The following is a 27,060-nucleotide window of genomic DNA, read 5'->3' as shown; positions in this document are numbered from 1 at the left end:
AGAGAGTTTCAGTTTATTCGCCAGGTAGCGAGGAGAGGAGGAGTGCAAGGCTTTTTGGGTGATACGGGCAGTCTTGTAGATAGCTCTAGCCTCGATGGGAAGCCAGCGAAGGGTGGATAACATGGTGTGATGTGGTCGCTTCTTTTGACCCCACAAATGAAACGGGCTGCTTGGTGGAGGACAGATTTAAGGGGGGACAGGTGGGATTTGGGGAGGCCAGTAAGAAGAGAATTGCAGTGTCCAGTCTGGAGAGGACCAGCGATTGCATCAGGGTTTTGAGGTCTTGCTCCGGGAAAAAGCGTCGAATTCCCCAAAGAAGGCGCAGTTGGTATCAAGCAGATTTTGCAATGGAATTGATGTGGAGGATTATAGTGAGTGTAGTGATTGTAGTGATTGTAGTGAGGAGTGTTCATGTGGGAGGAGGAATGTTCAAAGAATATTCCTTTCCTTTATTTGATCTGGAAGTTTTGTATAGCATGTAACCCATGTGTGGCTGACCTCTTAACAAATAAAGATGTGTATTACGTGCAAATAAAAAAGAATGATACATCAAGAGGACCCATTTGGTTTGAGTGACCTGTCAAAGGGAAACAAATGCAATACAAGCATTGGTAATGTCAAAAGGTCTGGCTTTAATGTGCTGTGCCCAGAACTCAGAAAGGCACATCTCTCCCTGCACTCACAACTATCCTGCACAGGCACTCGCTGCTCAACCTGCACTCACACACTGGTCACTCTGGACTCACACACTGTGCACCCTGCACTCACACTCTACTCCCCCTGCACTCATACTACACCGCTCACCCTGCACTCACACACTCCTCACCCTGCACTCACACACTGCTCACCCTGCACTCACACACTGTGCACCCTGCACTCACACTCTACTCCTCCTGCACTCATACTACACTGCTCACCCTGTACTCACACACTGCTCACCCTGCACTCATACTACACCGCTCACCCTGCACTCACACTCTACTCCCCCTGCACTCATACTACACCGCTCTCCCTGCACTCACACACCGCTCACCCTGCACTCACACACTGTGCACCCTGCACTCACACTCTACTCCCCCTGCACTCATACTACACCGCTCACCCTGCATTCACACACTCCTCACCCTGCACTCACACACTGCTCACCCTGCACTCACACACTGTGCACCCTGCACTCACACTCTACTCCCCCTGCACTCATACTACACTGCTCACCCTGTACTCACACACTGCTCACCCTGCACTCATACTACACCGCTCACCCTGCGCTCACACTCTACTCCCCCCCTGCACTCATACTACACCGCTCTCCCTGCACTCACACACCGCTCACCCTGCACTTACACACTGCGCACCCTGCACTCACACACTGCTCACCCTGCACTTGCACACTGCTCAGCCTGCACTCGCACACTGCGCACCCTGCACTCACACACTGCTCACCCTGCACTCACACACTCTGCACCCTGCACTCACACTCCACTCCTCCTTCACTCATACTACACCGCTCACCCTGTACTCACACACTACTCACCCTACACTCACACACTGCTCACCCTGCACTCGCACACTGCTCAGCCTGCACTCGCACACTGCGCACCCTGCACTCACACACTGCTCACCCTGCACTCACACACTGCTCACCCTGCACTCACACACTCTGCACCCTGAACTCACACTCCACTCCTCCTTCACTCATACTACACAGCTCACCCTGCACTTACACACCACTCCCTTAGAACTGCGTCATATGTAAACAGGGCATAAGTCAGGGGCAAACACGGGTAGACGGCGTCAACACAATATTTTCAGTGGGTGGAAGCCTTCAACCTGGCCAAGAATTTGGGCCCCACTGAAATATGATGAATTGTCCTGTGTCATTTTCAGACATTGGGAGACATTCAGCAGCGCCTGCACCATGCCTGCTTTCATTCAGAGCAGTACCATGCAGGCGGTGAGGGCGGCTTTGTTATTTTAAATTCCAGCTGGCCATTAGGCCTCCTTATGTTTCATTCTCCTGACTAGTAGCTATCTGGAGCCTGACAACTAGCTGACGTGTAATGGAGGGGAAACAAAGGCACACAGCTTGTTATTACTTCACAGGTACTTAAGCGAGCCATGATTTTGACTTTGTTCAGTGTCCGTATTAAAGGTGTATACACGCACTGTGGAAATGTCAGATGTGTTGATCTGTCCCAGTATTTACACTAATACCAATTTAAATACCACGTTTTAAGCGCTGCTTTTAGCGCTGCTCATCTCAATGCAGGGTATCAGAGCGCTTTATATCACACATACACATTATACATCGTCAATAAATCGTGTGTTTAAATGGATGTACAGGATGTGTAATATAAGACCCACAGGGCCACTAGAAGTATGCGGCAACAAAGTATTAAGTTATGCGGCAGGGTTGGCATGAATATGCAAATTATGCGGCATAATGAGGCATATTTTGTGATAGTACCAGTACATTTTTTAATAATATTTACACATCCTAAAACTGTCTGGACAAAGGCTTCACCTTATTAGTACTAGTTTAACAGTCAAATACAGCAATATGCAACTGAAAGGTGAACCGTCAACCTTTGCAAAGTTCCACTGAACAGCAAAAAACCCATTTTTAGTAACTTTTGATCAGTTTGGGCAAGAAGCAACATTTTTTGTTAAAATCTGCAGTAGATGATGATTATGTGGCAAATGTGGCACATTCACTATTCAACTAAAAATGCAGTGGCGGCAGAATCACATAATTCCTGTGGGCCTGCATGAAACAGTGAGGGTAACAAGGTGTAGGAGTCACATGTCCTTCATAGCTATAGCTTACTGTGCTACTTTAAAAGGATTGCGATTTATGAACTGCAAATAACAAAAGGATCTCTGTGCTAAAAGCAGCAAACCACTCACCTATCTGCATAAATTAAAAATATGTGTTCTGCATGTTACATGATGTGCTTTGCAGTAGACACAGTAATCCTGTATACTACTTTAATTCAAAACTGGGACTAAAGAAAACACATATCTCTCCAGCAAATGTGTCAACCTCCAGAGTTATTTTACCTTTATTATTATTTCCTGAGATTTACTGGGCATACAAAGCTCCCTGCAGCAGAGGCCTTCACTCTATAAGATAATTAAAAAATGTAGACTTTGCAACCTGTTAAGCAGAACAGATTTACCGCCACCTTTCTCCTTGTTGACAGTTTCTTTGTGGAAGAGTTTTTAAAAAAAGTTGAGGCCCAGATTTGTGTCACATTTTTTGCCTCAACTCCAAAGCAAAATCTCATTTGTTAAGTATACTCACATGTACTCATGATACACCTGCTAAATATATGTGAGGTCTTAAGATCTGATGTCACTTCTTGTGAGTTCATGGTTGTGCTGTCACTTCCTTTGATATCACATCCACATTATTTTTAGGTCTGGCTTGACAGCGCAGCTACCGCTGAACAGAAAAAGAACTTCAAGACACACAATTGAGAGAGCAGCTTTAGCTCCGCCTCTTCGTCCCTAGAGCTTTTGATTGGGCAGAGGTTGTGTGCTTGCACTGGAAAAGAGTGCTTGGTGCTTCGTAGGGATTTCCCTTGCCTGGGTTGTCCACCTTGCTCAAATATAGTGAAGCAGCAGAGAGCAAGGGGAACCCTCTACCGTGCTGCACTAACAGTGGCTGAAGAATAAGCTATGTTATGTTGCAATTTGTATTTGTAAGACGTACTATCACCCGTGAGGATCGGTTTCACTCATGAAAGATGGAGCACTGTGGAGAATATATGTTTTCTAAGAGATGACACGAGGGAGGGGGTGTACAAGAGGAGGGAGGAAGTAAAAGAAGGTAGGAAAGAGGATGTAGAAAGCAAGCAAAGAAATTGCCAGGAGGAGGGGAAATTTACATAAGGGGGAAACAGGTGTGTAGGAGAAGGGTGGAAGAATAAGGAAGAAAAGGAATATGTAAGAAGGACAACAACTAAACTCCGATCGAGGACTGCATCATGGTGGGCTTTGCTGGTGCCGCGTAGAGTCCGGTGCCTGTTTTATGTGCCTGTGGTGTGGAAAGGGAATTAAATGACCCTGTATTTTTCTCTGAGTTAGCTCTGTTTTTTTGGGTAGTACAGCATGAAAATACTGAGCAAGATTTCCCTCTTTCTGTTTCTGAGTGGAGCTGCCTGAAAATAAAGCACTAGCACAGACAAATATCGAAATAGCGACTACAGGCCACTTTATGGCCTGTAGCCGCATGAAAGAGGTGCCCATGCCTCTGCTGCTAATAAAATGTAACAACAGATAATGCAAAATAACTCATTGCCATGACAAGTCGAGGTTGTGTTGCGCTATCCCTGAATGTGCATATTCTCCTTTTATATATATAACCCTCTATTTTACCCCCTTCCATCTGAGGATAGCAAATCAGGGCTGTTTGCTGTAATTATAAACATGAGTAAGGTGCAGTTGTCAGCTCGAGCCTACTAAACAGAGCGATCTGTGTGTTTGCAAAAGACCTGTTGCCAGCTTAGTAAGAACCTACAGGGGCATAGACCCCACCTGTTGCATACCATTGGTTGACTTTATTGTCACTCTCATTTGCTTGCTTCTTATTTGACGGCTTTTTCTTCTCCAACTTGTCCATCTTGTGTTTGTCCCTCCCCTGGAACAAAGCCTTTTTACCATCTCTCTGACTGGCTGGCTGCTATCCTTCCACTGCTCACTTTTAGGAGAAAAATCATATTTTAGATTAACCACTCCATGACAGTGAATGTGTTTTCTAGCTCTCTGCTTTTCTCTCCTGTGTGCTTTCCTCAAATGCCCACCCGCTAACTGTTTTTCATATACTTCTCTCCGAATCCCCTTGTGTTCTGTGTTGTTCTCACCTTCGTTTGCTTCTCCCCTGTGCTGCTTTTACTTAAATGTGTGTTTCCCTCTTTTACCTGCTTCTCCTCCCACCCAATTGTTCTTCTTTACCCCGCCCTTGTGCTATATGATTTTTCCTTCGTGTGCGGTTATCCCCCACCCTCCCCTGTGTTGCTCTCCCCTCACAATCTCTGCCCCCATTTGCTCCTCAGTCCCACCTCCCCCTCACTCGTGGTCGATTTTATTTTAAAATTAGCACTTTTGTGCTAAAAAAAACATTTTTTTTTCTTTGACAAGTAATTCAAAAATTGAAGCAAATGGCGCCCTGTTAATTCCGCTGGGGCGCTTGCCTTCTTCATCGCGTATGTGCATGCGAGTGGAATGATGCGATCCTCAGCAGCAGTCGCATCATTGGGACTTTTTAAAACCTTTTTTTTAACCATACTGCACAGTGTCAGCCTGATACTGCAGAGGATCGCCAAAAGGCATTGGTAAAGCCAATAAATCCCAAAGGTGCAACTTAATGGCTTTGCCAATGGTTGTTTTAAAGAAGCACCATCCAATGTGCAATGAGTGCAATTAAACACTAATATGGTTCAGTTTTTGGGGAATCTCAGTATCACAGTTCTCTTGACCTTTCAGAAAATGGTCACCAGAGCATCTCTTGCTTTAAGGACCCACTGAGCCGCGTTTGCTCTCAGAGCATAGTTCACATAGCGCAGCCATGTAGGTCTAGTCGGGCATCAAGGCTGCATCCTGAATGCATCGCTGTAGCCAGCCCACCAGTGGCCTGAAGCCCGCCATACTCACCCCTGGCCATGATTTGTTACGTAGTCTGTCCTCCACATCCTAACACTGGCATCTCACAGAATGCTTTTGTTTTGCTCTCTGTAGGTGGCCTCGCCGGGGGCATCGAAATCTGCATCACATTCCCTACCGAGTATGTCAAGACACAGCTTCAACTGGACGAGAAAGCCAACCCGCCGCGTTACAAGGGCATCGGTAAGTGTGTGTCGACAAGATACCTCTGACCATATGCATTTGGTCAGCCTTTTCCATGTTTGTCATTCGCATCTGATAACTTAGGGGACTATTTACAAAGATCTAACGCAGTGTTTACGTCACAAAAGTGACACAAAACAACATGTCTTTTTTTTCCTAGTTTACTTCCCAGTGCTAAACTTGTTTACCACTGGAAAACACTTGAAAGTAGAGTGCGCTGCTTTGCATTACTTAGCGCCAAGGGCGCACACCTTGGGTAGTGGGTGTTCCTATGCAACCACCCAAGGTTTCTGACGCTAAAACCTATTTACTTAAAAAGTAGACAGGGTTTAGCATGAGAAATTAGAACATTGGAATGTTGGGAGCTCCATTTAAAACAATGGAGTGCTCCGGGCTTATAATGGCTGGTAGAAGCCTGGAGCTCCAACATTCCAATGTTTCTTTGTTCACAGCTCTGGCTGTGAACAAAGGCTTCAGGGAGCCTGAGGGGATTCCAATCCCCTCACGCTTCCAAAAGGCTTTGTTTTTTTAATTAGAACATTCTGTCCTCTAGTGACAGAATGTTCTAATAGCCTTATAGCCCTTCGTGAATGGGCTATACCGCTATTAAAGTCCCTCTCCCTTGTTAAAGGCCCTCGCCTTCGGCTCGGGGCCTTTAACGCTGGAGAGGGCCTTTAATAGCCGGTATAGCCCTCTACGGTGGCTATAAGGCTATAATAGCACCCATTTCAAATAGGTTCAATGATTGAGAAATGCTTTAATTTCTCCTTTCTTTTCTGACTTTATATGTGTGCTGCACTGTACAACACACATACAAAGTGACAAAAGGTTTCAAGTTAGTCTAAGCATGGTATTTTGTATTGGAAGGGATGGATTCCCTTCCAGAACCAAACCTATACTAGACTCACGTAGACACCTTGCATTATAGTGCAAAAGTGTGTCCGTGGCGCACAGCAGCGTATTTCTGTGCCTGCGCTAGGGAGAGGGGAGGCGAGTGGCATCTTTCTGTAAATATGACTCTCTTCTGCTCTCCCCTTCTCACTGCATTTGGGGCTACTAGTAAAGAAACTAGTAAATCTGCCCCCTTAATGTCAACCCAACGTATCTGCATTATAACGTGTATTTCTGCAGACAGAAACTGTGAAGCCAGTGTACGGGCCTACCATGCAATGTCCCTGGCCTTACTAAAAGTACCTTGAGCATATATGCACCTCGAGCATCAGGTTTTGCAAGGTACCATCCGCAGCTCACAAGCCCGTCCTTTCCCTGGTGCCTTGTTTCGTCAGTTATTATACTTTTCTTTGCCAGGTGTAAGGGCGAGGCCCTCACCCATGTCTGTTCCTCTGTCTCCCGGAATGGGATCGCGCTGCAGCTTTGGTGCTGCACTTCGTTTGCATCTGCCCTTTGCTTCCCCTGCTTCTCCTTTGGTGTCTGGACACAACACTTCTGTTCTGTCTTGTTTTCCCTGCTTCCCATGTGCCTCTGCTCCGCTGTGAACAGGAGACCGTCTGAACTGCTGCTGTGTCCCTTGAAGTGTTGTTATGCCAGCTCCACCAGATTGGACCTGATCTGGGCAGGGTTTGTTGTGCTCCTAGAGGGATGTCCTGTAGATACACACTTGTAACCTCTAATCAAACCACATCCAGATGTGAAAATAAAGAAGCTACATTTTATGAATCCAGAACTAATACTGCACACAAAGGACTTCGCTACACCTTACTTTCTGGCTCTCTCCATACTCTGCTGTTGTACTCATGCTTTGTTTTCATTTGATTTTATAATTTCCTTGACTCTAAGTTCCTCCCTGATGCTCGTTTTCACAATGTGATCCTCATTCTTTGGGCTTTTAGACTCACACCCTGATCCTGGTCCTTCCTTGATTTCTACTCACTTACCAGATGTGCTCTAAATTTTCTGCCCCAATTCTCATTCTGATATGTCAGGCCCTCTCATTTGTTTTGGAGTCTCAAGCCCTGGTGCCATTGGTTGGTGAATTGCCCAATCAGAGGGGCTTTCATCTGATGCGCTTGTGTTTGCCCTCTCCCTCCCAGGTGACTGCGTGAAGCAGACGGTGCAGGGCCATGGGGTGAAGGGGCTGTACCGAGGCCTCAGCTCCTTACTCTACGGGTCCATCCCCAAGGCTGCAGTCAGGTGGGTCTTACCTCGAGGACAGTCAGTCTACCCTACACTCTGACTCCTGTATATCCTGTGAGTCGTTCTGTTGTTTCGTCTCATTGGTCCCATCTAACATGTGCTTGTCCTTCTGTCTCCTCCTCTTACTCTCCATGTATTCACCTCTGTCCAGTCCTTCCCATGGTTCTCTCACAACGCACCCCTTCCTGGTCTTAGGCTCTCCCCTTCATCTGGTCCCTTTTCTGACATTTTTGTCTTTCTCCTGCAGGTTTGGGATGTTTGAGTTTCTCAGTAACCAAATGAGAGATTCCCAGGGGAAGCTGGACAGTAAGCGCAGTGTGATCTGTGGCCTGGGTGCCGGAATGGCCGAAGCCGTCGTCGTCGTGTGTCCAATGGAAACTATCAAGGTAATCACTTCCTGGTTCTGACAATGCTTGAACTGCGCTTCCTCTGTCCCGCAGCAACGATACATCATTCCCTTCATAAATTGGTACCTCACTTTGCTTACATTAATAGGCTGCAGGGGCACACCCTTTATTGTCTACTATTTCTTCCCTACTAATGGCAGCTGCCTGGCTCAGCACCTACACTGCTACCATACTCTGGCAAGTACTTGAGCCTACCAGGCCACACCCCCTATACTCCACCACAATCCAGCTACCACTAGAGTCTGCGGGGCACACTCCATATACCTCTACCCCACTCCAGCTACTGCTAGTGGCTACCGGGGCACTCTCCTTATACCTTTGCCCTATTCCAGCTACCACTGGAGGCTGCCGGGGATTCTCCATTTACATCTACCCCCCTCCAGCTACCGCTGGAGGCTGCTGGGGCGCGCTCCTTATACCTCTACCACTGTAGGCTGCCAGGGCACACTCCATATACCTCTACCCCCCTCGAGCTACTGCTGGAGGCTGCTGGAGCATGCCCCGTATACCTCTGCCCCGTTCTAGTGACCGCTGGAGGCTGCCAAGGTGCGCCCCTTATATCTCTGCCCTGTTTCAGCTACCGCTGGAGGCTGCCTGGCACTCTCCGTATGCCTCTGCCCAGTTCCATCTACCACTGGAGGCTGCCGGGGCGCGCCCTGTATACCTCTGCCCCATTCCTAGCTACCACTAGTGGCTGCCGGGGTGTGCCCCGTCGTATACCCCTTCCCTGTTCCAGCTACTGCCTTAGGCGGCTGGACCGTGCCTTGTATACCCCTGTCCCGTTACAGCTACTGCTGGAGGCTGCCGGGGCGCACCACGGTTACCCCTGCCCCACTCCAGCTATAGCCGGAGACCGCAAGGGCACACTCCATATACCTCTACCCCGCTCCAGCTACCGATTCCGGAGGCTGCCAGGGCACACTCCATATACCTCTTCCATACTCCAGCTACCATTGTAGCACAGCCAACAACCACTATAACAATTTTTCTACAACTGGGGGTGACTGGATACACCCTGAACACAGTCTACCTACTACTGGCAAAGTGTGAAAAACCTCTCTACTTCAATATCACTCTCTCCCTTCCAATGGCGGATTTCTGGAACATCACTCAATTTCTGCTACAAACCCTCTGACTCTGAGTACACCCTTCAACCTCTACTGCACTCTCCCTAACATTTCAGGTTCCCTGTAGTGCTTAATGTGTACAGAAAAAAGAGCACGTTGCCGGTACTCTGGTCGGAAGCCGGTGGTCGACGCAATTAAATGTCAGCATGGCGAAAACCAAGGCTGTAGGTTTTCAATCTACTACCAGGCACGTCCTGCCCTTTTTTCTCAATCTTGTAAGTTTCTGTTTTCCCCCTTTGTGAGGGATTTGCCATCTTTCTTTTCCTCTGTCTTTACCCATCTGTCTGTTTTCCCTCTCTTTGCACTCGTTAAAGGTCTGAGCGGGAAATGAGCCTGGTCCCAAAAATAAGTGCTGTCGGCCCCTACCGTCAACCACCACTCAAATTAAGCACTGCTGCGCACACCCTGCAGCTTTTACAAAATACCCCCAGACAATTGGGGCAGCCTGTGATAGTACTACATCCCCCACCCCCCTACTCCAACCATCTGAGGCTCACTCCATGATCCCAGGCTGCACAGTTATTTTTCAAGAGCTCCACAGGGTGGTAAAATGCACCAGAGGGGTCACCTCTCTCATTCACCATTGCAAGCAGAGCCTGTGGATTCCTTCAGAGAGTTTTGTAATTTGCAATAGGGTTTTTCTCCTTTTTATTACAGTAGGTTGCCTCCAAGAGCTACTTTACTAGGGAAGGAAACCTTTTCTGCAGCACAGGATTGAATTTGTGTCTGTGATTGCTAGCTGGCCCCACTGGCACTTCATTTAGGGAATAAGGACTTATTTAGACCCATATTTCTAAAAAGATGAAGTGCCAGATGTACAAGGAACTGGTCACAAATATCTGCTCCTTCGATTTGGAGGCTATCATAGATCAATGGGCCACCATGTCTGTGACTCCCTATAAATGATAAAAAATGTTTTAAATGCAGACGTTTTTCTTCAAGGAAACAGGGCTCTATTAATAATAAAGTTCCACAAAATCAGTATCCATTCACAAAGCCATTTAGGAGTCGGTAAAAATGGCTTTAGTACATTCAAAAACCGTTTTAAGCTCCAAATCGAAAAAGCTTAAGTCAATAGCAGTAAACAGACGTGAGAGTTTGCAGAGACGTTACTGCATCTGTCAGTTTCATAAGATTCCAGTGACCTTTGCCACCCTGTTCTATTATAGCAAGTGCTTTACATTTTGTAAGAGAAGTGCTGGTACTGACCGAATTGATGGGGTGAGTCTTGAGTTCTGGTAATGGCGTCGGGGGCGTGGCTTCTAGGCAGGCATTTAACAATATCAGCATTTTCTTCTGTAATATAAGTGCCCTTCAGCCAAGTTTGGCTAATAAATGCAGGGCGTAATTGGTTTTTGTTGCGGTTTTATATCGCCTGAACTTGCCCCGAGATGCAGAAACTGGTTTTGTTTTATGGCGTGGGGAGATAAAGTGATATGCCATGAATCGCAGGATGTTGAGCTGACGCTGAGATTTCACCACCTCGTGCCATAAAAGCAAAAAAGTATGCATTAATGTAAAACTTGCGCTTCTCATGTAAAGACCTTTAATGCACTCGTGCCAAGTTCGCGCTATATGCAACTGCAAAAAAAGTACGAATTGCACACCATGCACGTGAACTCTTGGCCGAAGGCATTAGGCCCTCTTGACAGTCAATGGCGACTGTATTCAAACGCTGCAGCTTTACATTCTAACTGGCAGCGGGATCATTCCAATATCGAGGGCTCTAGTCGTCAAGCCCCATCTCCTTAGTCCTGGTGCTGTCGCGCTGTCAGTTCGAGTGTAAGGCTGCAGCAGCAAGCTAGCGCTGGAATACACCCGCCATTGACTGTCGGAGCGCCTCACAGACACCCTCCACCTGAACGCTTCCTCTTCAACAACTCCTGCGCTGCGCGTAGCACACCATACCCCAGATTCTGACCCCATCTATTCTACTAGGCGTACCGGTACTCTCTTGACACAGGGAGAAGTTCTGGTACTCAAGGGGAGAACACTGAGAAGTGGCGGTACTCAGTACCGGTGAATACCGGCCCATTTAAAGCACTGATTTTAGCCAATGCTCTTCAGAAAGGCAGGAGTGAGGTGGCCAGGGTCGCCAGAGCGTACCAATCCGGCAGCAGCTCCTCTGCGAAGTCTGTGACTTTAAAACACATGATGCAGTCTAGCCGTGGTTTGGGTGAAATCAGGGAGCGCGTTGCATTCAGGGTCTGCTTGTTTTAAGGATGTCGGCTTCCCTGAAGTTGTGAACTGACAGAAACAACACAAACTATTATGTACACAGAGAACAGGTATATCACTGCAAGGGGTGCAAGATTCCCTAATGCTCAGACTGAGGTATATAGCTATCATTAGTGCAGCAGGGGCAGTGGCGCCAGTAACCTAGGGTGCGAGTGGCTCCCAGCACCCGAATTGTATCTATCTTTTACTACCAAAGAGTGGCGTAATGAAAGTTGAGGGCCCCCCCCCAAGGTGCATGCAGCTCTGGGGCCTCCCCGCACCGCTGGGGCTGCGGGTGCTTGTGTTACGCCACTGCTACCTAATCAGGCATTATTTGCATATTTTACTCGCTTTCTCAAAATATTCTTGGGAAGAACCTCCAGAATCCTCCTTTAGGAAGTTGGACTTGTGCGCAACTCAGGTGGGAAATGACACACAGCTTTGAGAGGTAAAAGGGGTGGAGGTGGGCAGCGCCAGTGGTAGATGAAGGCGGTGCCAGTGGTAGAAGTGAGTGCCGGCCTCTACAAAAATATTTCAGCACCAGCACTTTTTTTTTTACAAATGATGCACTGTTGCAAACACTGGGCCCTATTTCAAAAGGTAAACTGAGAGGAAAGTCAAAGTTAACGACTTTCGGTATTCACAAAGGCCCTTTACGATTCGTGAAGTTAGATTTTTGTCTCAGTTAAACTTATGTTTTGGTCTTAAGTTTAACTGAGACCAGGACTTTTAGTCTCAGTTAAACTTAAGACCAAAACTTAAGTTGAACTTATACAAAAGTGTAACATTATGACTTGTAAATGCCCTATCCGCATACCGAAAGTAGTAAAGTTAGACTTTTGTCTCAGTTTACCTTTGTGAATCGGGCCCACTGTTTATTGATGTGTGCAGTAAATAGAACCAGGGAATAAATTACCTTCCATGAAAGTAGATCAACCTTTACAAAGTTTCCAGCACCATTTTCCAAGTTGCTTCTGCATATCACACAAGCCAAGTTCCAGATAATCCCTGACTCGGCTCATTCTGTGCCAGGTTACAGCTGGTGCTGAAACGGATGAAAATACTTTTGTTTTCCTCACCCGGTCCCCCCCTTCGGTGTTAGTCCACAGAGAGCCAGCATCGCTGCCAAACAGGCTGTGCAAACAGGGCCTGCCAAGAACAGTGCCTGACGCCTGCCTGTACACACTCCCAAAAACAAGTAAAGCCAGTTTTTTGTGTATGACAAACCTAACATGTGTATTTCACCTAGCACTACCAGGTGTAACTTGTGTGTGACCTTTAACCCACACTGCCTTTAATGGTGAACACAAGATGAGATCTTTTGCTTTTTAGCTTCAGTCTTCCTGTACCTGTACTCTTGACGTGACCTAATTTCTGATAAGACAATTGTTACATGGAAAGTAGCTTTGTGCAGGTTTTAGGAGCCTTCCAGGTGTTGTCTGGAGAAGGCGGGACTTCCTGTTACTGTGGGAATACTCTGTAGTGCATATTTGCATGTTTACACAGAATCTTAACCATTACGTTTATGCTAAAGGACGCATGAACAATGGGCAGGGAGAATATTACAGTGTTATATAACCCTGTTTGAATAAGGCAGCGTTCACCACTAACTGTTGTGGCATTGGTTAAAGTTATTCCCTGCATGGTGTGCTTGGAGTATTATTATTGCACATGCACAACACTGAGTGATTCCAAGTGTGGGAGGCTCTTCTCCATTCTCTAGTACCTGTTGGTGCTATCCTGATAATGTGGGCTTCACAATAAATTGAGCTGCCCTCCCAAAATGAGTCACTGGGCCCTGGCTTCACGCTGGCCTCGCCAGCTCGCTGAGGTTACATCATTGGCGACGAGGCAAAAGAGACAGGCTTCGCCCCAACTGTGAACCACCAGTATATTTAGGACGCATGCCCAGCAATGCAGCAAAAAACTAGAGGCATCTAGTGGCAACCAGCACCTGGGAGGCGATGTGATCCTCTTGGCTGCAGTAAGCCACAGAGGAGTGTCTGCCATTTGTTTCCCTGCTGGGGTGCTCCCAAACTTATATCACGGCCCGTGGACGTGACCGGGAAAAACAAAACCACAAGAGGAGCCAAGCACTGGAACCCCCAGAGGATCCCGCCAGTCAGCCGCAGCATAGGCTAACAAAAGATTCAATGCAAAGGCATGTGAACCCTTGCTTCTTCAGACTTGAGCAAGTTTTCCTTCTGGGTGCCAAGTACTGATAGGACAACGGCCAGTGACTGCCATTATTGACACTCAGGCCTCCATCAACATCATGACTAAGATAGCTTACGAGGCTATAGCAGACCGACCTGCCCTCAGACCCACCAAAGTGTAAATAGATGCCTTTGGATGCCCAAAACCTCTCCCGCAGGCAGGCATGCTCATTGCAGATACTACTCATAACATAAATACCTCAGGCAATGTTTTTGTGACTAAAGTACACTCTACAAAGCTTGACAGCCTACTAACAGTGGCATAACAAAACTTTAGGCCCCCCCCTGCAAAGTACACCAAGGGGGCCTCCCTCTCTTGCCCACCACCTAGAACTTTTTCTGAGGGCACCCCCGCACCGCGCGAGCTGCAGGGGCTTATGTTACGCCACTGCCTCCTTGGAAACTTTAAAGAGCTCTTCGGAGGGATTGCATGCCTATAGGGGAGGATGATGAAGATTCACAGTGATCAGTCAGTGCAGCCCGGAGTCTGAGGCATTTCAGAGTGGCATATCATCTATGATCCAAAGTAGAAGAGGAGCTGTGGAAGCTGCAAGAGGCCAACATCACAGAGCAAGTAGAAGGACTCATTCCCCGGCTGTCCTCAATCATGGTGACCCACAAACTGAAACAACATTGGAAGGTGAGACTCTGTGTAGACATGCAGCCCCAAATCTGGTAATCAAAAGGAGAGACACATTTACCGGCAGTGAACAACCTGGTAAGTGAGATAGCAGAAGCATGCTTGTTCTCCAAGATGAACCTCTGGTCGGGGTATCGTTTAATCTTGCTAGACCTTGGGTCCAATTATAGTAATACGTTTTCCACTCATTTTGGTCTCCGTCATGACAAAAAAGTGAATATCTGGATATCGGCTGCTGTGGAAGTTTTCCAAAACACTATATGTGAGGTGGGGTTGATGGGAGTCCTGAACATGAGTGGTGACATCTTGCTGTTTTTGACCCAACACTAGAGGAACACTATGCTTGTCTCAGGAAAAGTCCTCTAGTCCTCCAGAAACTGAAACTGGCCTCACGATCCGCAAGTAGAAGTATGATGTCCTGAGTCACCACATCAGTTTTTTTGGGTATCACTTCCCCATGAAAGGAGTGGTCCCTGACCCAGCCAGCAAGAAGCAGGTCATCAATCAGTCCACGGCCCAACTTCCTTAACTGCTGTGAGAAGCTTCTTGGGCATAGTTAACTACTGCAGGTGTTTTATTGATAATTTGACAGCTCTCCCTACCCCCTCAGAGATCTTACAGCATCGACAGCAAGCTGGGTGTGGGAGAAGAAGAGCATGAGATGTCATTCCAGAACACTAAAGATGCCCTGTCGGCTGGGACTACACATGTTTGTTTTGATCCTGCGAGAGAATATGAGCTGTCAATGGACGCCAGTCCCAATGGATTTGGAGCAGAACTCTCTCACGATAGGACTGGAGATAATGAGCTCCAGTAACATATGTCAATCACGCTCTCATCCCACAGAGCAGTGGTATTCTCAAGTAGAATGGAAAGCAATTGGAGTTCCACCATTTTCTCTTCTATTTGTATGTCCTCTCATTTGTTGTTCACACCGACCACATACCACTTATTCCTTTATCTCGAGGATCCACCTCCATGCCCCTGCAATGGATTGAAAAGTAGATTGTGCACTTGTTCTCTGTGGAGTACTAGCCAGGGCCCCAGAACCCAGCAGACTACCATGTTTTAGGCTTTAGGGTTGCGTTACAAGGGTGTGGGGGAGGTTTCGAACTGGTTCTCTGTTTTGGGGATGAGTGTAGAGTTGCACATGCTCAATACTGGGCGATTCTAAGTGTGATCCATGCACCCCATCCTCTAGCAGCACTTGGTGCTATCCTGATGATGTGTGACGTGTAATAAACAGGACTTGTGACGCGGGAGCAGGCCTGGTTAGTTTACTGAGTCACTGTGTCCTGGCTTCATTGTATCCTGGCCAGCCTACTGACACCACAGTACCCTGCCTTTTAGTCAATCTCAAGATAAGTTATTTGCCATGCGCACATTATGGTGGCAGTGTGTTGTTGTTTCGTGGGGGTCTTGCTCGAAACTCGACTGGATGATGTACCTGATGGGTAGGTTTGAGCTGTGTGAAACCCAGCCTATGCAAGGTTGGCCAGTTTGTTATCTTAGAATGCAAGTTGTGGTTGGTACCACTGGATGTGCTACGAATGTGGAGGGCCTCGCAGACTTGTGTAGTCGCAGAGAAACAAGGACACTCGGACCCTTCTTTGAGCAGGCTACAGTGTAGGGGAATTCTTTAAACGGGAAATTGGTTCCTTTCTGTGGTTCCTAAATCAAAGCACGAAATACTTAATAAAGTAAGACACCAAAAACTTTTCTGACCTCTATGATATATATCCTAACATGTCCCACAATTATTTCAAAAACATAATTTTCTTTAAAAACATATTTATTAAAAACTTAAGAAAGCAGCATGGTATAGGTAACAGTTTTGCATATAAAAACACAATCACATTGCATTAAGGTTCAACACATTTACATGTAAACAATCATTAAAAGTAGCCAAATTGTCGACGCGTTTCGGTGTTTAAGATAGATGGTACACCTTCCTCAGGACTACAGTAAAATTCTTCAATCTAGAAAGTATATGGAACAATCAATTAGTGTACATTCATAGAGGGTTTTCATTTACAGAAAGTTATTTAGTTTAATGGTGTCTAAAATGCAAATGGGAGAATTCTTACACAATTCGCAGTATTCAATTTGCGGTGACAGCATAAATCCTGGGGATAGATAAATCTTATCCGCTGTTATGATACTTTTTCGTTCCTTTGAGTGACCTGTGTACACACAATGATATTTTGGTGTACAATTAGTGTGTTAATTTAAGACACCAAGCTACCAGCAAGCCCCTTATAAGACTGGATGATTGCATGCTTACTCTGTACTTTATAGTGGGAGCGTTGGGTTTCCTTCTTTATGTCAATTAAGAGGACTCAGGGTATTCATCAGATAAGGCGTCCTTCCATTCCTCGCCCTTGTTTTAGCCTGATGGAAGCGGAGTGCTTCTTTATTTGTATTTGAAGCAGGTTCCTTTTATCTAAATAAACAATAAGTGTGGAGTACAGGTATTACACATTACTGTCTTCCATTTTATATGGGTAAAACTATTAATTAATCACGATGCGCTAAGTTGCATCGAAAAATAACGCAAGTTTTGTTTGGAGTAAAGCATGTTCAAAATGCGTTAAACTGCATGGTAAAATTCAGGCTTGTTTACCTTGGAACAAAGTATGTTATGATGTTCCAAATCTACTTAAGGTTTAGTTGATGGGCCGGGTTCGCGCAGTTACGCTAGGGTAAATAGTTATCAAGACTGGCAATACACTGAACCCAAAGGGGGCTCTGCCGAGTCGATCTTAATCTCTCGTTTTAGACTAACGTCTGAGAAAGCAAAGCGCCCGGTCGTCCCCCGTCTCTTATCTCCGTAGTCGGAGCTACAAGCCGCCTCCCTGGTAACCCGGTCTCCAGCGTCAGTTAGTGAGCTGGACGAGACGGGTCTTTTTATCTGATTCGGCGGTATTATTTGATTAATTGACTTACTACACCTGTGCTGGTCATTTGGATGAGCACAATGTGTCCGCCATTTTAGTAGTTTTTACTCGTGCGTGATAGTGCCTACAAATGAGGATGGACTCATCACGAAGAGAGACTAATTCCAAGCGGAATTGAATTATATTTATGCGAAACGCTAGCTTTTAGGAGGTTTGCACGACATTGACTTATCGAGAGTTTACAACACATAAAGATATTTTATATAGCGTCCCCGCCCGAACTTGTGTGGATTTGTATCGGGGCATATTATAATTCTAAAACCGATGGATTGGACCGCCATTTTGGTAGTTTTTGGGCGTTTCTTCGTAATCATGTATTATGTAGGGCTTATGTTTACTCTGGTGTGGCACAAAGCTTCAAATTCATTTTATAATGGTACAATAGAATACACTCAAAGATGGATAATATTATTGTTGGTTATTTTTTACATTATAATACAAAAATACATAGTACCCATCAGATACATGTAATTATACCTAAGGCTTACTTATGTATGAAACTAGGAGCAAATCCACACAAGTCCGGGCGGGGACGCTATATAAAATATCTTTATGTGTTGTAAACTCTCGATAAGTCAATGTCGTGCAAACCTCCTAAAAGCTAGCGTTTCGCATAAATATAATTCAATTCCGCTTGGAATTAGTCTCTCTTCGTGATGAGTCCATCCTCATTTGTAGGCACTATCACGCACGAGTAAAAACTACTAAAATGGCGGACACATTGTGCTCATCCAAATGACCAGCACAGGTGTACTAAGTCAATTAATCAAATAATACCGCCGAATCAGATAAAAAGACCCGTCTCGTCCAGCTCACTAACTGACGCTGGAGACCGGGTTACCAGGGAGGCGGCGTGTAGCTCCGACTACGGAGGTAAGAGACAGGGGACGACCGGGCGCTTTGCTTTCTCAGACGTTAGTCTAAAACGAGAGATTAAGATCGACTCGGCAGAGCCCCCTTTGGGTTCAGTGTATTTCCAGTCTTGATAACTATTTACCCTAGCGTAACTGCGCGAACCCGGCCCATCAACTAAACCTTAAGTAGATTTGGAACATCATAACATGCTTTGTTCCAAGGTAAACAAGCCTGAATTTTACCATGCAGTTTAACGCATTTTGAACATGCTTTACTCCAAACAAAACTTGCGTTATTTTTCGATGCAACTTAGCGCATCGTGATTAATTAATAGTTTTACCCATATAAAATGGAAGACAGTAATGTGTAATACCTGTACTCCACACTTATTGTTTATTTAGATAAAAGGAACCTGCTTCAAATACAAATAAAGAAGCACTCCGCTTCCATCAGGCTAAAACAAGGGCGAGGAATGGAAGGACGCCTTATCTGATGAATACCCTGAGTCCTCTTAATTGACATAAAGAAGGAAACCCAACGCTCCCACTATAAAGTACAGAGTAAGCATGCAATCATCCAGTCTTATAAGGGGCTTGCTGGTAGCTTGGTGTCTTAAATTAACACACTAATTGTACACCAAAATATCATTGTGTGTACACAGGTCACTCAAAGGAACGAAAAAGTATCATAACAGCGGATAAGATTTATCTATCCCCAGGATTTATGCTGTCACCGCAAATTGAATACTGCGAATTGTGTAAGAATTCTCCCATTTGCATTTTAGACACCATTAAACTAAATAACTTTCTGTAAATGAAAACCCTCTATGAATGTACACTAATTGATTGTTCCATATACTTTCTAGATTGAAGAATTTTACTGTAGTCCTGAGGAAGGTGTACCATCTATCTTAAACACCGAAACGCGTCGACAATTTGGCTACTTTTAATGATTGTTTACATGTAAATGTGTTGAACCTTAATGCAATGTGATTGTGTTTTTATATGCAAAACTGTTACCTATACCATGCTGCTTTCTTAAGTTTTTAATAAATATGTTTTTAAAGAAAATTATGTTTTTGAAATAATTGTGGGACATGTTAGGATATATATCATAGAGGTCAGAAAAGTTTTTGGTGTCTTACTTTATTAAGTATTTCGTGCTTTGATTTAGGAACCACAGAAAGGAACCAATTTCCCTTTTTTGTTGCTATATTTCCCAGTCCTTTCTGGGTTTGTTTGGGAAAACTCTCTCTTTTGTTCAAGGGGAATTCTTTAAACCCATACCTTCACAGATGTTTATGGACACGATTCAGCCTCCCAGGGACTTAATCGATCATCACCTGAATATCTTGGTTAGAAGAGTATGCACAATCGAACCCCTCGCCCCCCACGCTTGTGGAACCGATCATAGCTGCCAAGGTTTCAGTTTGCTTACATGTGACATTTTCATAATTTCGTGTAATTATGAGTGACATTCAACGACTATGAGTGACATTTTTACAAGCAAAAATCAAGCAATGAAGATGAAAATATATAAATATCAGAAATTACACCCATTTGAGCAAATAGAAACTCTAAGAAGTTCTTAAAACTGCTGCAAAGCACCAGAAATGGAAAGGGGCTAACCGACATGAAACACAGAGAGTCTGTCCAGGCTCTCGACGTGGAACCTGACTGCAACATGTGGATCTCAGCTGCCTCCGCCTGCTAATACATTATGATAATTACTAGTCATGACAAGCTGACAGACTGACTCAGTCTTGCAGACTCACAAGCCTAAGGAGACTGAGAGGCTGCACATTCACAAAAGTAAATTAAATTATACATTTATTAAGGACTGACTCAGCGTGCCTGCTTCTTCTGCCCCTGTCAAGGCAGGTTAATGTGCACTTCTCCTTTAGTGGGCGGTGTACAAAAGGGGCAAGGCTGTCCAATAGGGCAGAGTTCCGAAGCAACTTGAAATGCAGGGGAGAGCACGTTTTCCCTGGAATACCACATATTACACATTGTCCGCACTCCCATTGTATGAGGATGACAGTTACCACGCTTTTTAAAGCATTTTGACCTCTGAAAGTTACCAAATGGGATTCTGCACATTGAAGCATAACATTTAGCATTTTCTTGGAATGACACATATCAAAATCGATGGGGATATCTTGCAGATTGTATGGATATTCTAGGCAGACCCCATCCACAGTGGTCTATGCTACATAACAGTAAACTTGTGGACAATGAATCCTCGGAAAACAAAGATGCTGCTCACAGACTTCAGAGGATATATTAAAAAAACAGAACCCTTTGAGAAGTTTCAACACCATCATGTCTGCATCTGAACCAGGAGAGCCTCAGAGTAAATATTGAGAAGAGTTGGTAAGGAGGAGTACCATTCAAAGATGGCCGCCAGCTTTACCAGACACCATGGGACGTGCAAATCCAATATCGCTGTTGTCGGTTGCTTGAGGGCTGTGCACCTGGCTCAGTGAAGTACCCGCCATATGCAAGATCCTAGAGCACTGAATATACAAGCATTTGTAAAGCGCTCAGCTACCTCCGGAGAGGTGTCCTGGCGGTGCGGGCCTTCTGGAAGATTAAGCGCGCTATTTCCCAGAGCCACATGATCCTGGGCTAACATGCCGCCAGCACCAGGGATCGAACCGTGAACCCCGTGGTCCAGAGTCAGGCACCCTGGCCGTTGCGCCAAACCTCTTCCACTGAAGGGTCGTGAAAGACCCCATCATGGAAATTCAGGACCGTGTGTAGTTGTGGCGGTCACCTTGTTGGCCTGCTAGGCGTGGACAGCATGCTGGCTGTGAGCAGGGGCTGGCGGTCAGTCCTACAGTGCGTGAAAAGAGCAGCGAGTGGTCCTCAGCGGCGGCAAAGTGCTGCATTGGGGGGGCAGAGGAGACGGGACATCCACCCTTAGCTGCAGGATCGCCTTTGTTGTGCAGTGCCCTCTGCTGTACAGTACCATGGGACCGCAGCCTACAGTGGCACCTCTGCTCAAGTGAGCCTTGCTCAGAAAGCCAAAACTGTGTCAGAAATACCGGAGCACTGCTGACTAGCCCGCCGCAGCACCGCGTAAGCCGGCCTCAGAGTCAGAGTGACCGAGAGGCTGAGCTTGGCTAGCTGCACACACAAAAGTTTATAACCAGTGACACTTGCTAGCAGCAGGTGCCATGGCGCAAGTGTGTCTGCATTGGTGCACGGCTGCTGTTTTGTGCGCTAGTGCAGGGGAGAAGGACAGGAATGCACCGTATATTATAGATATGGCAAATTCCTGCTCTTTTATTTTGAGGCACGGTAGCGAAGCAGGAAGATTTGCTATGCTGCTGTGTTTCAAAATATAGTAAATGAGGCCCACGATGTTTTACAAATTCTGTATAAAACTAAATGGAGAGATTTTACAAATTTCACCTGGATCTATAGGTGTCTCTGTCTGACACATGAGTGTCTGTCCTCATTGTTTCGGCTGCAGCCATTGGGCAAAATCAGACTGACTCTTGTGACTTCAGTGCTGAATGCTGCGGTGTTGGACCGCGCGCTGCCACTAGCTTGCACAGTCACATAGTGGTGCTAATTAGAGTGCTCCAGCTTGACAGCTGAGGAGGCGCTATAAATGCGTGACTTTGCATTTAAGTGCGGTGCTGCAGACCACCACACTGAAATGCGTTAGTCTAACGCCTGATGTGTGGTACTTGGCAGGACTGCATAATGAAAGCTGCACTGTACAAACAACACTTTGCACCCTCAAGACGCCAGTGGCACCCTAGCAGGTATTTGCTTTAGAATAAGGCCCGCTTAAGATGGCACAAGGATGTGGCATAATGGCCAGAGCTACAACTACGGAACCAGGTTCGAGGTTCTAGGCAAATCACTTAATCTACCTGTGCCTACCAAAAATGAGTGTAATGTGTAATGTAACTGGTGCTCATGTAAAGCATTCCAATACCTTTGGGTCAAGTTCAAGCTATATATCATTTTTTTTTTTTACTTGGAGTTTCTCCCAAGTACCCTCTTCTATGTCTACAACTCTCATACCTGGGCTGGAAAGCTCCTTCAGCCTACTCGTCAATATCTATGTAACAGACTTTCAGTTCCACTGCTGAGAAGCACTCCAGAAACACCTGCGTGTTCTTGATTGCCTTTGGGCGCCCTCTGGTGGTGAATGTTGAGTACAACATGTGGAAGGGTTTTTCTACACCGAAGGAATGTGGGATGGAACCACAACCCTATGATAGTATGGTGGAGGGTGAGAAAACGGTTACCCGAAATTTCACAACACAGGGGATTATATACAAGCCCATTGCACTGCCGGTGCGTCACTATTTTGACACACCAGTGGTGCAGTGTGCCAGCTTATATTTACAAGGCCACGTAAGGTCACCCTGTGTGACTTTTCATGGCCTTGTAAATATGGGCCCCTTTAATCCATTACTCTGCGTGAAAGGTGCTTTCCTTGGGCGTTGCTGTGGGTGTTCCACACAGCATCCTTGGAACCTCACACATTCCCAGATTTACAAACTATCGTAAACCTCGGAATGCGTCAGAATCCCATGCCTCCCCAGGAGAGGTACAAGGAGGTGCAACGTGGAGAAATACTTTTATTTCTCCTCGTCTTTTGCTCTTTCTATGTGTGCTGCATTCTTCAGCACATATAGAAGGAGCTAAATGCCTTTAATGAATGTTGTTGTGCAGGAAGGTGTCCCTTCCTGCACAACAACAATGATCCTTGCAATGCAGGCACACTCGGACCATGGTGCAAGGGTGTCTGCGTTGGCGCACGGCTGCTGTTTGTGCGCAGGGTGCAGGGGAGATGCACAGGAATGTGCCGTATCTTGTAGATATGGCGGATCCCTGCCCTTTTATTTTGACTAGAGCAGCAGGAAGGCTTGCTACACTGCTGTGTGTCAAAATATGGTAAATGAGGCCCACAAAGTTTGACAAATTCTGTATAAAACTAAATGGAGAGATTTTACAAATTTCACCTGGATCAAAATAATAGCAAAAGATGAAGTGTCCCCTGGAGGCAGACCATGTCAGGGTCCACAGCTGGAAAATTTACATATGCAGCCGGGGAGTTATGTTATGTGTATTTGTATAGTGCGCAACTCACCCAGTAGAATGCCTGGCGCTGGCCCACAAAGGCCCCCATTTTGGGTGTCCAAGCAAGTGAACAAAGGGGCAAACGGATGAGACAAATCTTGACAAAAGCAGAGCTCTTTCAGTTCCTTGCGTGAACAGTTCCTCCACTCAAGGTTTTTTCTATGTATTCTGGTAGTTGTTGTTTTGATCTGGCATAAACAGGACTGCAAGTACCGAAATACATAGGAAAATCTCTACCGATGAGCTACTCGTGCATGGAACATGCGCTCTGCTACATTTCGAGTTGAATAAAGATTGCGAGGGCCATTATGTTTATTAATTTCCACGTCTGTAGCAACATCAGTGCAAAAAGCTAGCTTCAGCTCTAGCTTTGTTGTCACACTAACATTACTTCCCTGAGTCTGTCCCAAGCCTTTTCAGAGCTTATAAATGATTCTGCCACAGGCTCTTGAAAGTGGTGTGTTCACCATACCTGGGAACAGTGTTATTTGTGTTACAGAATGGCGTTAGTATATGGCTCAGAACCTCTCCTTCAGTTTGGTGAAGCTGCACAGAGTTATAAAGATATTTCTGCTGTTTCTACTTGCAGGTAAAGTTTATACATGACCAGTGCTCAGCGAAACCGCGATATCGAGGCTTCTTCCATGGCGTGAGGGAGATCATACGTGAACAAGGTGAGGCCTTGGGCACCTTCCTGGCACAGTGACTGGCACTCTGGCGAAATGCATGAGTTTCGAAAGGGGGTGTTGTAAGAAAACCTTTATTGCACACCTGATGGGGTCAACAGTCATTGTGCAATTGATTTTCTACAGTGTGTTGGGTCACACTAAGCTTTGCATCACAGCACACTGGATGTATTCACACTTGCTGCTGTGCCCCCCGCAAGGAGTCAGAAACCTTTGAATGCTCCAAAATAATAATCTGTTCTTCATCTAACATTTTTATCCAAAGCGCTTTATGTAGAACATTATTATGTACAATTATTACTGTGTAATCATAATTGGTATCTTGCTGACCTCAGAAAGATGAAAGGCTGAGCCAACCTTGTTGGGATTTGAACCTGCAATATGCAGATCCCACACACGTCTCCACTTGCATACCTATCTTACATGCAAAGATTTCAGGTCCACATGTTGGGTCCCAGTACAAAGACGTTTACTGTGCCAGTTGTGCAAGATCTCCAAAATTCCAGGGCTGGGGACATTGGCTGAGATGGAGCATGAAAGTTGGCATTACTCAAACAAAGGGGATGCCCCCGCCCCAGAAGGAGAGGTGCACACCTCACCTATTCAATGATGGGTCTCCTCCAAATGTAAATGTACATGTATTTATATAGCGCAAATCGCCCACATCGCAGGCATCTATGCGCTTGCTTAGGGAACCCGTCCTGGTATTCCCCTGTGAGATACCCCGGCAGGGTATCCACAAGGTGAAAGCCAGGCATCCCGCCGCGAGGGGCCGTTGTGGAGATTAAGCAAGCTATTGCCCAGAGTCGCAGAGTGTGAACCCGTGAGTCGAGTAGGCACCGGAGCGAGAATTATCGAGTCCGTGGAATTATTGAGCCCAACCCCCGTCGGGGCGGGGAATTGAACCCTGGTCCAGGGCCGATCTCAGCTTCCGGGTCTGCCGCCTCTAACCCCTGAGCCACACTTCTCCACTAGGAGAAGTGTGGCTCAGGGGTTAGACTTAGACTTAGACTTAGACTTAGACTTAGACTTAGACTTAGACTTAGACTTAGACTTAGACTTAGACTTAGACTTAATCCTGTGAACATGTCAGCTCTACACAGTAGGATGTCACTCACCCCTTGAAAGGCATCAGATTGGAAGTCCTAGAACTTTAGAAGGTGCTCTTGCTGATTGGCCATGCTGTGCTCAAAGGAACCAATCACTCCAGTCCTTTCTGGTAGGTGGTACCACACCCCCAGAGTGGAGTACCTCTATAGCAGGGGTTCCCAACCTGGTGTGCCCACGCCCCCAAGGGGTACGAGATGGCATTTCAGGGGGTGCAACAAAGAGGGAAAGTATGTACTGTATGCATAATGGGAATCCGGCAAGAATAGGCGCAGGGGGTGCGAACATGAATCAAACATTTCCTAGGGGTGTGGGGCATAGAAAAGGTTGGTAACCTCTGGTCTATACCTGTGCATGAGCACTTGATCGACTACAGGAGATAACCACTCCAGGACCAACCATTGGGTGGAAACATCTCGCGAACAGGAGGCATGGCATCGCTCTGCTGCTTTTGCAGAGAGATCGTCTGCTCTCGGTCCCCAACAACTGGTTGCCATCTGTTTTCTGCTAACATTTCCTTTTCTCCATCTTCCTCTAGGTATAAAAGGCACCTACCAGGGCCTGACCGCCACAGTCCTGAAGCAGGGATCCAACCAGGCCATCCGCTTCTTCGTCATGACCTCTCTCCGGAACTGGTACAAAGGTAAGCACAAGCGTGTGCATCAGTCTGTGCACTAGAGGTTGACACCCCAAGCCCCAGTTGTGGGGGTTCATGGCTCTAGACAGATCTGGGGGTAAGTGTGTATACTGGAGAAAGACATGTTTTTAATTTTATTTAGGGTTTTCATAAAGTGCTACTAATGTCCCTGCGGTAACCTGAGTAGTGTCTATAAGGACCTATAAGGGGAAATGCAATAGTACATGTGGAGAGAGCTGGTGGGAGAAACAAATCACTTACCGGTAGTCAATAACCCCGTAACGGAGAAGAATGCCAGTAGCAACCCTCGGTCAGAGATGTCCGCAGATGTTGACAAACCCTTGAAGAAGGGTCAATGCCTATGAAGCCTGGGTGGGAGAAGAGGCCAGTTTACGGTGCCTGGCCGGTTGTATATATCTGGGTGTCGGTGGTTCTGAACCATCTGTTTGTGTGTTCATGTGTTTGTCTGTACAAAAGGTAGACACCCATATCTCAGCAGTTATGGGTATAAATTGGGGTTGTTGAGAGAGAGTGTGTGTTTTTGTGAGCAACAGCCAGTTGGGGCCCCCTTCACAAAACTGCTGGATGCAATGCCGGAATTTAAAGTACACTCTTAGGCTGACACCTAGACTGTGTGTTCATTTCTGGCTTTACTGAAAATTAAAAACAAAACTTTTCCCAAAGCATTTACATTTCCACGTATGGAAGTGTTGCGGATTTGTATTTCTCCTCGTTTAAATGAAATTCACATATGCAATTCCACATTGAAAGTTTTTGGACTTTTCTTGGGAAGTGAATAATTTTATTCATCTACTCCCAGTCAGTTTTGGGGCTCTTCCATCTTAATTTCCTCGTTGGGCAGAGACTTCTTGCACGTCTGTGGTGGTTCACCTTTTGCTGGTGTCCCCACCCTGAAATATCCACAACCCATCTCAAGTGAGCAGATTGTATGAGGGATCCTTTTTCACCTGTGTATCCGTGTATTGTGGTTCACTGATGTGACTTTGTGCTTGCAGACGATGGGATTTGGGGTGAAAATACATTTATATAAATCACAAAGAGTGGCTAGTACACAGTGCTTAACTTGTAAAAGAAAGCGTGCCGG

At 46.1% G+C, this 27,060-nt stretch overlaps 1 protein-coding gene across 1 annotated transcript in view; it reads left to right on the top strand.

Moving 5' to 3' along the window:
• The window catches only part of SLC25A1 (solute carrier family 25 member 1), a 125,389-nt gene that overhangs the window by 84,363 nt on the left and 13,966 nt on the right, over positions 1–27,060 (top strand). The window contains exons 2-6 of the mRNA XM_086942710.1: positions 5,740–5,847; positions 7,899–7,998; positions 8,249–8,387; positions 24,115–24,199; positions 25,857–25,961. Of these exons, the coding sequence (XP_086798836.1) occupies positions 5,740–5,847; positions 7,899–7,998; positions 8,249–8,387; positions 24,115–24,199; positions 25,857–25,961 (537 nt within the window). The remainder of the gene's footprint in view (positions 1–5,739; positions 5,848–7,898; positions 7,999–8,248; positions 8,388–24,114; positions 24,200–25,856; positions 25,962–27,060) is intronic.

Source organism: Lissotriton vulgaris, chromosome 11 (genome assembly GCF_964263255.1).
Source record: "Lissotriton vulgaris chromosome 11, aLisVul1.2, whole genome shotgun sequence".
Taxonomy (NCBI): Eukaryota; Metazoa; Chordata; class Amphibia; order Caudata; family Salamandridae; genus Lissotriton; species Lissotriton vulgaris.
The sequence above is the reverse complement of the archived record's forward strand: the minus strand, read 5'-3'. Positions and strand labels throughout refer to the sequence as shown.